Source organism: Microcaecilia unicolor, chromosome 11, assembly GCF_901765095.1.
Source record: "Microcaecilia unicolor chromosome 11, aMicUni1.1, whole genome shotgun sequence".
NCBI classification, from domain to species: Eukaryota; Metazoa; Chordata; class Amphibia; order Gymnophiona; family Siphonopidae; genus Microcaecilia; species Microcaecilia unicolor.
In genome coordinates, this window is record NC_044041.1 from 145343630 (window position 1) to 145358188 (window position 14559).

General features: G+C 44.9%; 1 protein-coding gene across 1 annotated transcript; it reads left to right on the top strand.

Moving 5' to 3' along the window:
* The first annotated feature begins 7751 nt into the window (after positions 1-7751).
* On the top strand, positions 7752-8288 carry NANOS2 (nanos C2HC-type zinc finger 2). Its single transcript, XM_030219973.1, has one exon. The coding sequence runs from the start codon at positions 7752-7754 to the stop codon at positions 8286-8288; it is 537 nt and encodes a 178-aa protein (XP_030075833.1).
* The last annotated feature ends 6271 nt before the right edge of the window (positions 8289-14559 follow it).

Consider the following 14559-nt stretch of genomic DNA (forward strand, 5'->3'; position numbering starts at 1 on the left):
TGGCCAATCCAGGTCACAAATACCTGGCAAGATTGTATTTGTATTTGTTTCATTTGTATCCCACATTTTCCCACCTATTTGCAGGCTCAATGTGGCTTACATGGTACCATAACGGCGTTCGCCAGTTGCGGTATGAACAATTACAAGGTGTTATTGTGGTAAAAGAAGAAGGTTCGCATTTCGTAGATACATTGGGGGAAGTTAGGGAGGGGGGATGAGGGTTAAGGTGTGTCCATTACAGCCTTTGGTTTTGCAGTGTCGTAGGAACTTAGGGTTTTATGTTGGGTCGGTGGGGTATGCCTTTTTGAACAGGTTTGTTTCTAGTTCTTTCCGGAAACGTAGGTGGTCATACGTTGTTTTTACGCGTTCCTTAGTTTTATTTATTTATTGCATTTGTATTCCACATTTTCCCACCTTTTTGCGGGTTCAGTGTGGCTTACAATATGATTTGAATGTTGGAAATACAATTTGTTACAGATAGTTAGAGATTAGATTATGCAGGGTTAAGCGAAGCAGTTGAGGTGTCGTTAGGGATGTACTAATGGGACATAGGCATTGCAACTTTGGAAGGAAGCAATGGTAGTTTGGGGGCGATAAAAGACGTGAAGTCATTTGGTTTATAACTTTCAGTGATTAAAGGTATGAGTGATGTGATAATTTGGGAGTGGGAGTTGTGCGATGAATGTACGATGCATTATTGAACAGTAAGTATGGACTTTATGTGTTTTGTTTTTTTCCATAGACTTGTTCGAAAAGATGGGTCTTCAATAATCTGCGGAAGGAAGCTTGCTCGTTGGTTGTTCTTAGGTTGCGCGGCAGTGTATTCCAATACTGCGTGCTCTTGTGAGAAAAGGTTGACGCGTGTAACTTTTTGTATTTCACGCCTTTGCTATTGGGGAAGTGGAGGTTAAGGAAGGTTCGAGATGATCTTTTGGCATTTCTGGGTGGCAAGTCTATCAACTCTGACATGTAGGCTGGGGCTTCACCGTGAACGATTTTGTGGACACAAAAATGTACAAAACATTCTATACTGTTTATCCCAGAAATAGTGGATTTTCCCCAAGTCCATTTAATAATGGTCCAAACCTTTTTAAAACTCCGCTAAGCTAACCGCCTTTACCACATTCTCTGGCAACGAATTCCAGAATTTAATTACACGTTGAGTGAAGAAACATTTTCTCAGATTCGTTTTAAATTTACTACATTGTAGCTTCATCGCATGCCCCCTAGTCCTAGTATTTTTGGAAAGCATAAACAGATGCTTCATATCTACCCGTTCCACCACTCATTATTTTATAGACCTCTATCATATCTCCTCTCAGTCACCTTTTCTTCAAGCTGAAGAGCCCTAGCCGCTTTAGCCTTTCCTCTTAGGGAAGTCGTCCCATCCCCTTTATCATTTTTGTCGCCCTTCTCTGTACCTTTTCTAATTCCACTATCATAGCAGCTAACTTTTCAAAATGATTGGGGTTGCTGAAATTTTGTTGTTGTTGTTTTGTACAGGTGGTGCATTCCCCCCCCCCTCCCCCCCCCCCCCCCCCCCGGTATCTTAACATCCTATCTGCTGCAATCTTCACCTGGGCAGTGGCAGCACCAGGACTTCTTCCCTGAACAGTCCCACCCCTCATTCCCCCTGTACTGTGCAAATATATGCAAATTTCAAAAACTGACATATTTCAATCACTATAGATTAACAAATACAAATAAAACAAAAAAAAGGAAAATATGATATCATTTTATTGGACTAAATGCATTTTTCAATTAGCTTTCAGAGGCCAAAACCTCTTTCCTCAGGTCAGGACAGTATACTGCTGTTACGGTATTCTGTTCTGACATGGGAAAGGAGGGTTTGGTCTCCAAACATTAGTCAAAAATGTATTAAAGATTAAAGGTCCAATAAAGATATTACCTTATTTCCATTTTCTGTATTTATTAACATAGCTAATACACTACTTTATACTAAACTAAAAATAAAATTCATTTTTCCTACCTTTGTTGTCTGTCTGTTTACTGTTTCTAATTATGTTGGTCTCAGTCTCTTGTTTCTTTTTTCCTCGATCTTAACTCTGCCCCCTCTCTTCTCCCTGTCCATCCAGCATCTATTTCCTCCATCCATGTGTAGTTTTTCTCCTCTTTTCCCTTTCCCTCATCTCAGTCAGTATGCATCTCCTTCCTCTTTCTTTCTTCCCTCCCCTCCATCCATATGCATCTACTTCCTCTTTCTTCCCTCCCCTCCATCCATGCCCAGCATTTCTCCTCTCTCCCCTCCATTCATGTGCATCTCCTTCTCTGTCTTCCCTCCCCTCCATCCATGCCCAGCATTTTTCCTCTAGCCCCTCCATCCCAGCATTTCTCCTCTCTCTCTGCCCCTCCATCCATGTTCATCTCACTTCCTTTCTCTTCTCTTCCTTCCATCCATGTCCAGCATTTCTCCTCTCTCCCCTCCATCCATGTGCATCTCCTCCTCTGTCTTCCCTCCCCTCCATCCATGCCCAGCATTTCTCCTCTCCCCTCCATGTGCATCTACTTCCTCTGTCTTTCCTCCAATCCATGTGCAGTCCAGCATTTCTCCTTTCTCCCCTGCCCTCCATCCATGTGCATCTCCTTCTCTCCATCCATGTGCATCTCCTTCCTGTCTTCCCTCTCCTCCATACATGTCCAGCATTTCTCCTGTCCTCCCCTCCATCCATGTAGAGCAAATATCCTCTCTCCCCTGCCCTCCCCTCCATCCATCCATGTCCAGCAACTCTCCTTTCCCTGCCCTCTCCTCCATCCATATCCAGCAATTCTCCTCTCTCTCCTGCCCTCCCCTCCATCCATCCATGTCCAGCAACTCTCCTTTCCCTGCCCTCTCCTCCATCCATATCCAGCAATTCTCCTCTCTCTCCTGCCCTCCCCTCCATGTCCAGCAATTTCTTCTCTCTCCTCTCCCCTCCCCTCCATGTCCAGCAATTTCTTCTCTCTCCCCTCCCCTCCCATCCATTGATCCATGTCCAGCAAGTCTCCTCTCTCCCCTGCCCTCCTCCATTCATGTCCAGCAAGTCTCCTTTCTCCCCTGCCCTCCTCCATTCATATCCAGCAATTCTCCTCTCGCCCCTGCCCTCATTTCCTGTTTCCACGAGGGCAGGACCATAGCTGAGAGAGAAGGGAAGGCTGAAGCCGAGCCTGCTCGCCTTTCACTGCCGCCGCAATCTGAGGTAAAATGAGTTTTAAATTCTGGGCGGCAGGAAGGCTAGGACGGGGGACTATTGAGGGAGGGCAGGCAGGTCGGGCTGGGGTTGGAACCGGAACTTTCGACGGCTCGTTCTGGTTGGGTGATGGCGGGCTAGAAAATATTAGGGGTGCTCGAGCACCTACGGAGTCGGCACCTATGTCCACTATATCTTTTTTGAGATGTGGCGACCAGAATTGAACACAATATTCGAGGTGCGGACGCACCATGGAGCGATACAAAGCCATTATAACATCCTCACACCTGTTTTCCATTCCTTTCCTAATAATATCTAACATTCTATTTGTTTTCTTACCCGCAGCAGCACACTCAGCAGAAGGTATCAACGTATCATCAACGACGACACCTAGATCCCTTTCTTGGTCCGTAACTCCTAACGTGGAACCTTGCATGACATAGCTATAATTCGGGTTCCTCTTTCCCACATGCATCATTTTGCACTTGCTCACATTAAACGTCATCTGCCATTTAGACGCCCAGTCTCCCAGTCTCGTAAGGTCTGCAATCCTCCCGCAATTTAACGAGTTTGAATAACTTTGTGTCATCAGCAAATTTAATTACCTCACTAGTTACTCCCATCTCTAGGTTATTTATAAACCTGAGGGTCGCCTGATCCTCATTTTTGTTTTCCATTCCTTTCCTAATAATACCTAACATTCCGCAGCAGCACACTGAGCAGAAGGGTTCAAAGTATCATCAACGACAACACCTAGATCCCTTTCTTGGTCCGTGACTCCTAACGTGGAACCTTGCATGACATAGCTATAATTTGGGTTCCTCTTTCCCACATGCATCACTTTGCACTTGCTCACATTAAAGGTCATCTGCCATTTAGATGCCCAGTCTCCTAGTCTCGTAAGGTCCTCTTGTAATTTTTCACAATCCTCCCGCGTTTAACAACTTTGAATAACTTTGTGTCATCAGCAAATTTAATTACCTCTAGGTCATTTATAAATATGTTAAAAAGCAGCGGTCCCAGCACAGAGCCCTGGGGGACCCCTTCTCCATTGAGAATACTGACCATTTAACCCTACTCTCTGTTTTCTATCTTTTAACCAGTTTTTAATCCACAATAGAACACTACCTCCTATCCCATGCCTCTCCAATTTCCTCTGGAGTCTTTCATGAGGTACTTTGTCAAACGCCTTCTGAAAATCCAGATACACAATATCAACCGGCTCAAAATTATCCACGTTTGTTCACCCCTTCAAAGAAATGTAGTAGATTGGTGAGGCAAGATTTCCCTTCACTAAATCCATGTTGACTTTGTCTCATTAATCCATGCTTTTGAATATGCTCTGTAATTTTATTCTTAATAATAGTCTCTACCATTTTGCCCAGTACCGACGTCAGACTCACCAGTCTATAATTTCCCAGATCTCCTCTGGAACCTTTTTTTAAAAATCGGCGTTACATTGGCCACCCTCAATTTTAAGGATAAATTATATTATTTGGAAATGCTGGCTAAAAAACAAAAATCCCTGCTTGCACTTCTATCTACTATCTAACATGGAATGGCATGAAACTAACTTTGACACTCACCGAGGTCATCCAGAAGAGACTGATCTAGTTCAGGTTTTTACCACATTAAAGTGCTTAATTTAGAAGCACTGCTTGGGTTTTAGAAGTGCATAAACCAGATGCTTATACTATATAAATATCTAAATTCCAATTTTACAGAGCCATTATATACTCTAAAACTCTAAAATATGCATATGGCAAGGAGTATGGTTTGGCCATGTTTTGGGCAGGACAAGGATGGGCCTAAAAAAGACAAATATATCTATGCTTCAGCTGTTCAAGATATATTTGAGGGGCATAATCGAAAGGGACGTCCTCGTTTCGATTTGGACGTCCTCGCAAAATGTCCCCATCCAGGGGCAAGGAAACCCGTATTTTCAAAACAAGATGGACATCCATCTTTCGTTTTGATAATACGGTCAGGGACGCCCAAATCCTGAAATTTGGTTGTCATTAGAGATGGTCATCCCTAGACTTGGTCGTTTCTGGTTTTCAGCGATAATGGAAACCAAGGACATCCATCTCAGAAACGACCAAATGCAAGCCATTTGGTCGTGGGAAGAGCCAGCATTTGTAGTGCACTGGTCCCCTGACATGCCAGGACACCAACCGGGCACCCTAGGGGCCACTGCAGTGGACTTCATAAATGGAAACAGGAAATGAGGGCGGGACCAGAGAAGGGAAGGCTGAAGCTGAGCCTGCTCGCCTTTCACTGCCGCCACGACCTGAGGTAAAATGATTTTTAAATTCTGGGCGGCAGGAAGGCGAGGACGGAGGACTGTTGTGGGAGAAGAGGTTGGGCTGGGGTTGGAACTGGAACTTGGGGGGGGGGGGCTGAAAAGGGTCAGGTGGTGTTTTGGAGGGCTCGCTCTTTCCTCCACAAATGTAACAGGTAGGGGGGGATGGGCCTGGGTCCGCCTGCCTGAAGTGCACTGCACCCACTAAACCTGCTCCAGGGACCTGCATACTGCTGTGATGGACATGAGTATGACATCTGAGGCTGGCATAGAGGCTGGCAATCAATATTTTGAAAGATGTTTTTTGAGGGTGGGTGGAGGTTAGTCACCACTGGGGGAGTAAGGGGAGGTCATCCCCGATTCTATCCGGTGGTCATTTGGTCATTTCGGGCAGCTTATTGTGCCTTGGTCGTAAGAAAAACACGACCAGGTAAAGTCGTCCAAGTGTTCGTCAGGGACGTCCTTGTTTCTTTCGATTATGGCTTGAGGACGTCCTAGTGTTAGGCATGCCCAAGTCCCGCCTTCGCTACGCCTCCGATATGCCCCCTTGAACTTTGGCCGTCCCTGCGACGGAAAGCAGTTGGGGATGTCCAAAATCCGCTTTCAATTATACCGATTTGGACGACCCTGTGAGAAGGACGTCCATCTTCCGATTTATGAGCCCATTAGTAATTCAGCTACAATAGGTGCCTTCCCTAAAGAACTTACATTCTAAATCATTACCTGAGGCAAAAGATAACTTGCCCAAATAGCAAAGAGTTTAAGCAGGATTTGTACCCAGGTTTCAAAGCTTCCAAGTGGTTTGTTTTTATAAAACATGCCCTTCTTCCTTTTCTCTAATCCACAGCCTTGGTGAGGGCAGTTCTTAAACATTTTTATGCAGGTAAACAGCAGTTTACTTATTAAAAAAAAAACCCACTGGAAACTGCCTATCCCTCTGCAGGTACAATGTATCACACAGTGAAAAATGGTGAATCTAAGGGAAGAATAAGTTGGCCACCCACAGATAGTTTAAGCTGCAGACTTGTCCCTGTGGCACTGCAGGTATAAAATCCCTGCCACAAAGCCTATGTTTTCAAAGGGAAACTTCACAGAGAGATTCCTTTTGGTGTTTTAAAATTACCTGAATCATGTTTAGGATCAATTTTCTTAATAGGGTATACAGACACAGTTGAAGTCTGATGGCTTAGAAAAGCCATCGAGTCCTCAAGGTGAGAGGTTATATATTCCTGGGTTAGTTCCATGAGTTACCTAGTTCTAGAAGTGACAGCCTTGTATATACCTGTTACCATGCTCTCAGTCCTGGAGCAAAAGAATATAAAGGGCCATACTAGTCAGACCAAAGGTCCATCAAGCTCAGCATATTGTCTCCAATAATGGCCAATCTGGGGCACCAGAAAGTACCAAGCAGATCTAAAGGGCTGAATCCCTTTCTTATAGCTCACTCCCAGAGATCAGTAATGTTTTTCCATAAGTCAACCTGTCATCCAGGAACTTCCTCAAACCCGTTTCAATCCTAGCTAGGGTAGATGCCTTGACTACATTCTCTAGCAACAATTTTGTCATCTTGTGTATTGAATGAAAAAAAAAAAGCTTCTTAGATTTGTTTTACTCTTTGAACAATTAAATAATCATTTCTTATTTACTAGTTCACCTCACTTATTTTATAAACCTTTCTTATCTCCCCTTTCACTTTTGTCCCAGAGATGAGAGGCTCTGTATACTTATGCCCATCAACTCAGTCATCTATCTCTAGAGATCACAACCTCTCTATCCCCATGCTTGACATCAGTCAAGTGAGAGGCTGTATATCCAGTCCTAGAGGAGATGGGCTATGTGCCCATGTCCATCCTCCTAGACTTCCAGTTCTAGAGGCTACAGGCTCTGCATGCTCATGTCTATGCCTAGATTATGGCAACATAGGTCAATAATTTTCTAATTTCTTACTGGAGGTAAGGTGGATATAGGGCCTCATAGCACCCACAGGAATCTTTGCCCTGGCCAGCAAAAACCAAGGTGTATGCAGTGGGTGCCCTCATTAAATCACCAGCTTTGGCTTTTGACTATTTTTGTTTAATCACAGAACAGAAATGTACTGAAGGAGAATTTTAGGTGCACTTGTCTCTTTAAATTCTTGGCTCCACCCACCCCTGCTTAGGCATATATTTGGAAGACAGGCTGATTATGTTTAAAGACCCTCAAAAATAGAAAAACTTATTCACTAATTGACATCGAAGGACTCTCCTCCTGTTAGAGCAGCCATGCAGCCGGTTACCAGCTCCTTTGAGGCTCCTATGTGCCTTCACTCTTTTCAGGAGTTCAGCATATGGAAGGACTATCTCCAGCTCTCTAAGTTAGTACAGGGAATGATAACTGAAAGGAAACATGAACATACAGAAGCTCTTCATGCTGGATGCAGATTGCCTTCCAACACCTCCTCTGCCGTCTTAGGAAGTCTACTCCAAGGAGAAAGACAGAGCAGTAGTGGCCATGGCAGCTCAGATGATCAGTTCAACCACATGGGCTCAGAGGAGATGACCATGGCTCAACTGCCTACCAACAACATCTGCAACTTTTGTAAGCATAATGGTGAATCCAAGAATATCTACTCTTCTCACATGTTGAAGAAACCAGATGGCACAATTATCTGCCCTGTTCTTCGCAAGTATATCTGTCCCCTCTGTGGTGCCACAGGTGATGGAGCCCACACCCTGAAATATTGCCCATGCAACCGAGTGAAGCAGTCACTATATCGTAAGAGTGGACGCAATTCTGCAGGACGTAAGACAAAACGCTAAGAGATTTCCACTTGCCATAAGAAAAGATTTTTGAGCCAATGACAGAGAACAAAACGCCCCCAATATTAGATTAAGAGACACAATGCTGAGAAAAAAACAGCTTGATTTTCAAAAGTCAATTTGGCAATGAACATTTCAGGTTTTTTTTTCACATGGGAAGAACGACAAATGGAAGGAGACGTTCAGCTATTCAAACCTAGTCACTAAAAGCTGAGGGTGGGTACAAAGAAAGGATTTTTTTTTCTCATCCTCACTTGTTGCATGTTTCAGTGATGGATGGGCAGAGTTGATCTTACTTTAGCATTGTGGATTTCAGCTGTTGGCAGTTTGAATTTTCATTTATACAAATTTGTGAGTATTCAAAGGCTTGATATTAGGGTTCCCTTTTCTATTTGTTATTTTCTGCATATGTTTACTGTACATATGAAAAGTGGTTGCTCTTTTGTTGTATAATAAAGCATGTGTTATAGCATTGAATTGATTTTTATCCTTTTTTTGTGTGTGTGGATGTGTGTGTATGTGTATGTTTTATTAGTCTACTTTCCAAAGAAGGAAAAGTAGATTTTATTTTTTACTTGTGTTTAGTGTCTGATCCACATGTTAGGAGGTCCAAGGTTTTCCTGACAGCATTTGTTTTTGATTCACATACATGTTCACACCTGTACAAGAAAATAGGCTCTATTAGTTCTGCATGGAGTCTCTTGCCTGATAAATAGTTCTTAACCCACAAATCCTAGTTATAGACTACTGAATGCATTTTAATGTGTGAAAGGGCCCAATGAAAATTAAAATTGGACAAAAGTAGGAATTTAAAACTGGGCAAAAATAATTAAACTGGTCCCTAGGTTAATGCTTAGCTCTTTACATTTTGGTTGTGCCAAGAATCGTATACATTGTTTAGCTGACCTGCAACCAAGCTTTCATTGACGGAGGGAGTCCTGCAGGATTGGAAGAGAGGAGGGCAGTCTGTGCATAAAGTAACTTTTGCCAGCTTTGCTTCTTAATCTAGGTAGTCAATCAGCATTCTGCCATATAGGGAGGGAGTGTGAACATCCCTTCAAGACTAGTGAAATTTTCTAGCAAGAAAGGTGCAAGTACACAGAGGCAGGGCCATCACTGAGTCTGTGTGTGTGTGGGGGGGGGGGGGGGGGGGGGGGGGGGGAGATTTGGCTGACTTCCCAGGGTCCTGACCTTTATGGGGCCCTGCTCTATTCCTACAGCTAGCCACAGGGCTTAGCCACAGGATAATCCTCCACCTTCTTATCCTTCTTCATGCCATCAGGACACATATGAGAGCTGCATAACATTGTAGCTCATCCTGTCCTTGGAATTAGTGCTGTTATGGTTTAGTAAGGTTATGAGTGTGTTTTTGCACATGTTTGTGTATAGTGTTTTGCAGTGGAGAGATTGTGTGTTGGCGTTACTGAGGTGGCACCAGGGGTGTGCTGGTAAATTTTTAACAACAGGCTGTTTCTCCGGACGTAGCCAGCTCTGCAGTTGGAAGGGCCAGGAGTGGCTGGGGGGGAGGTGGAGAGCAAAACCTGCCTCTCTCTCCTCCCTCCCTTCGTGCAGGCACGCTAGGCATACCTTTGCTGGCAGCCAATAAATGGACTGCCACCACTCCCAACATCTTGCTATGAGCAGCATGCTGGAACTTCTTTCACATGCTCGAGAAGTCCCAAGTGCTGTTCAGAGCTGGAAACAAAGAGCAGGGAGCAGCAGTAGTCTATTTACTTGGCTGGCAGGGCTCAGCATCCCCACCAGCAAAGTAAAAGAGAATTCAGCAGGGGGCCCAAGCCCACATTTTGGGAGCCAGTTGTTAAAGTAGCCATGGAGGGCCCTACTTTAACAACCGGCTCCCAAAATTCTTAAAAACTTAACAACCGGCTCTTGCGAGCCTGTGAGAGCCTGCTCCAGCACACCACTGGGTGGCACCAAAACATCAGAAAGGGTGTAGAGCCTAAATCATGACACACTATCTCTTGAAGGATCTACATATAGAGTCTATGCATTTGTAAGGCCAACACTGGCATGGTATGGGAAAGGGGGTGGGGAAATACTACTGGAGAGGAAGAGGGAGTGCTGGGTAAGGAGGAAAGAAGGAAGAAAGGGAGAAAGAGCTGGCTTGATATCTCATACATATTCATTATGGTTATTCCCAAAAAAGGGCAGCTCTTTTTCCCTTCCTTCCTTCCTTCCTCCCTCCATATTAGCATATTCATTTGCATATATATGCAAATGAATATGCTAATATGCTCCGCCCCATCCTTTGCCCCCCAAATGAAACAGTCAAACTACGCCCATGTCTGCTAGTATCCCACAGTTGTCATCATGACATAGGAAAGCACCAATAGATGAAGGAGAGAAGAGAGGGATCAAAGAACTAGTGGAAGGGAGGGGGAGGGGGATGGAAAGGGAAAACTAGCACCAGTGTAGGGGGAGAGGGTGAAAAGTACCAAGAGGCATTGTGTGGTTAAAAGGGGGAAAGCGATGTGGCGCCTTCCTCTCTCCTCTCTGCACAGGGTCAACTTACACATTAGGCAGACTAGACAATCACCTAGTATATCAGCTTCTTGGAGAGGGGAAGGGGGCAAAGAGCAGTTGACGGTCAAAGCAAATCTACAGATCCTGATAGCCGTACAAACTAAAAGAACCATCAGCATGTGTTTTACTCACAGGGAAGATAGATAATGTTTAAACAGCCAATTTACTTGAGTAAATGGTTTTTGGAAATGGCCCTCATTTTCAGGACAGAATTAAAGCATAGACAAAGCAGGAATGTGCCTAGGGCTCAAAGGTTTAGGGGGAGCCTGTCAGACATGATTTAATCTAGCCCTGCCTGGGAAAGAGGAAGCAGATGGTGTCATCAGTTGTGGTTACTGTCGTCCATGTCATTAGTTCAGGGCCCACCCAAATATAAGGCATGACTAGGTGGTTGCCTAGGGCAGCAGCTTCTTGAGGACAGCTGCAGTCAAAGCAAAGCAATAGGTTCTGACAGCCACACAGACTCAAAGAACCATCAACACACATTTTAACCTGCATTTTTATAGGATATTTGTGCAATGATAATGATTTTTGAGTTTAATTATCAAAATCTTGAGGGGGCTGCAGTTATTTGGGGGGGATGGGGGATGTAAGGCTAAAGGTTCGCCTAGGGTACCCATCATCCTTGACAGGCTCTGCGGTAGCTAGATGCATTGGCCCCCCTCTCCCTGCACTCATTAGTCCAACTTCTGAAAAGAGGTAGTATCAGCAACAGTGGTGTATTTCCACTCCCACCCTGTCCACTGGTGTCTTCAACCCCTTAAGCAAACTCCAGCACCAAGGGCACAGGAAGCAGAGAACAGCCAAACAGTTGCTGAGAGTTTTAGGAGTCGGGGTCTGGAAGTATTTTTAAACCTCTATGTTAACAGGGGCATAGCCAGACAGCCAATTTTGGGTGGGCCTGAATCCAAGGTGGGTGGGCATGGAATTCATGCCCCTCCCCATCCCTGGCCCCCCTCTGCTCTGCTTTGCTCCGCTCTCTGCTCTTTGTCCCTCCCTCCACCTGAGCAGGAGGGGATCTACAAACCCCGCAATATGAAGATTTCCTTCTGCTCAGGCAGGCAGCGCTCTTCCAAATAGTAGCCAGCAGCACTTTCTTTGAGCTGATGCCATGGCCAGCAGGCCGTGCATGTGTGAAAACTAAGCATGTGCAGAGGAGCTGGTGTTGGTGTCAGCTCGAAGCAAGTGCTGCCAGCTGCTGTTTGGAAGAGCACTGGCTGCCTGAGGAGGAGGAAATCTTCAGTTGGCAGGGTTTGAGGATCTCTGCCAGCGATAGCAAGCATGCCACAATTTACCCCGTGCCCCAGGATCTTATAAAATTCCAATGACAATCCATCCAGACTCAGATTTTTTTGGCAAGCTGAGGTCTTAAATGCATATTATACTTCCCCCAGGTCCAGGGGTACATTAAATATTTCCAAATCCCCAGAGGTCAAAGTGGGAAAATGCAAATCTGCGAAGAATGAGGCATAATCACACGGGCCTGAATCAGGTGCTGTGTATAAAGTTTTAAAAGAATTGAAAAGCATTTGACTAGGCCTGATTTCCCACCAAACTCTCCCCTCAAGCATCACAAAGGATGGGAACAAAATGGGGTCCAGAAAAAGTGCACATTAAGCAGGCTAAGCAGGTGCCCATCCTGTTCCCATCCTTGAAACATAGAAACACGATGGCAGATAAGGGCCAAATGGCTCATCCAGTTTGCCCATCCTCAATAACCACTATCTCCTTCTTTGCCTAAGAGATCCTATGTGTTTGTCCCATGCTTCCCACACCCTTTTCTGTTAAAAAGTATTTTCTTAGATTATTCCTGAGCCTATAACCTCTTAACTTCATCCTATGCCCTCTCATAGCAGAGTTTTCCTTCATTTGGAAAAGGATCACCTCCATGGTGGTATTTAGACATCTCTATCATAATCCCTCTCTCCCGCCTTTCTTCCAGAGTATACATATTGAGGTCTGTAAGTCTGTCACTATGTGCTTTATAACAGAGACCAATGACCAATTGTAGCCACCCTCTGGAATGACTCCATCCTGAAAAACCAGTGACAGCCATATTGGAGAGTATTAAGTGTGCGTTCATGTCCACCAAATTTAAACTGGGATGTAGAAGATCCACTCCCTAACATGAAGAATGCAGCCAAGTGACAATGGTACTCTTCTTATCCCAATTCAGGTCTGAGACAACGTTGGGCGTGTCAAGATGGTGGTCTGAATACACTTGCTGCTCTGCTGTGTTTGTTTAGCTGGCGTTTTCTACTAAAAATTGTTTTTTCCCTATAAGTATCCTCATACAAAGAGAAAGGGGACAGTGAAGGTACAAACGCCGATGTCCAGAATGTTGTCCCCGATCCAGCAAACCATAGAGAGATACGCAATTGGAATCCCACCTACCAGTCAGGTTGAGCCCGACCTGAGAGCAGAAGAAGGAGCAACGGCACTCGAGGGATTGGAAACATCATTATCTCCCCCGGAAAGTAATTCTCTTCCTTGTCCAGCGTCGTATGGGTGGAGAGCGGCGGCCCAGGCAGAATCGGAAGTTGAAATCGGCCATACCTCGGACAGCGTTGCCCACACCCTGACGGCTGATGAATCGAACTTGGAGTTAATTTCTCCCACGGAGGTTACTCTAGAGGCAATTTGGAAGGTTTTACAGAATTTAAGTAAAGTGGTTGCTAAAACTGCCCGAGATAACGTCTCAAATCGTGAGTAAAGTTGATAATTTGACTTCTTCAGTAGAGAAAGTTAAGCAAGAAGTTTTAACCTATAAACAACAAACGCAGCAAGAATTGAAAGATCTAAAAGCTACCACTGAGGTTTTGATAACTGATAAAGCTCTGATACACAGAAAAATAGAACAAATAGAAAATTTTAATACCGTGTTTCCCCGAAAATAAGACACTGTCTTATATTAATTTTTGCCCCCTAAAATGCGCTAGGTCTTATTTTCAGGGGCTGTCTTATTTTTCGGGGAAGCATCGGGGTTGGCCTGCCCGCCCTCCGTCACTCCCGGAACTAACCTTAAACGCCTCCTTTCACCTTCGCAGCAAGCAGCAGCAGGGCAGGCCACTCCTTCCTTCTGTGTCCCACCCTCGCCTGACGTAACGTCCTCGAGGGCGGGGCATGGAAGGAAGGAGAGGTCTGCCCTGCTGCTGCTTGCTGCGAAGGTGAAAGGAGGCATTTAAGGTTAGTTCCGGGAGCGACGGAGGGTGGGTGGAGGGGGGGCCTGGCGACCTCGGGTGGGGGGGTGGTCCTTCCCCATGTGAAACTTGTACAGCGCTGCGTAACCCTGGCAGCACTATAGAAATGCTAAGTAGTAGTAGTAGGGGGGGGGGGGACGGCCCGGGGGCGGCCTTGTCCAGCTCTAAGCGGCCCTGCTTTCAAACAAAAATTTGCTAGGTCTTACTTTCGGGGGAGGCCTTATATCTACCAATTCAGGAAAACCTCTACTAGGTCTTATTTTCAGGGGATGTCTTACTTTCGAGGAAATAGGGTAGATGTTTGAATTTGAGAATACTAAATTTTCCTTTTGTTTATGGAATGAGTCCATCGGATTTCGTTAAAAAATACCTACAAGAAGTACTTCTTTTTCCAGCATCAGCTGTTCCCCCATATAACAAGATCTACTGTTTATCGTTACCTAAACAATCAGAAGCTGGTGTTATGGTTGGAGAATCATTATTTTCAAAACAACCACTGGCATCACAATAAAATGTTCAAGAGATCT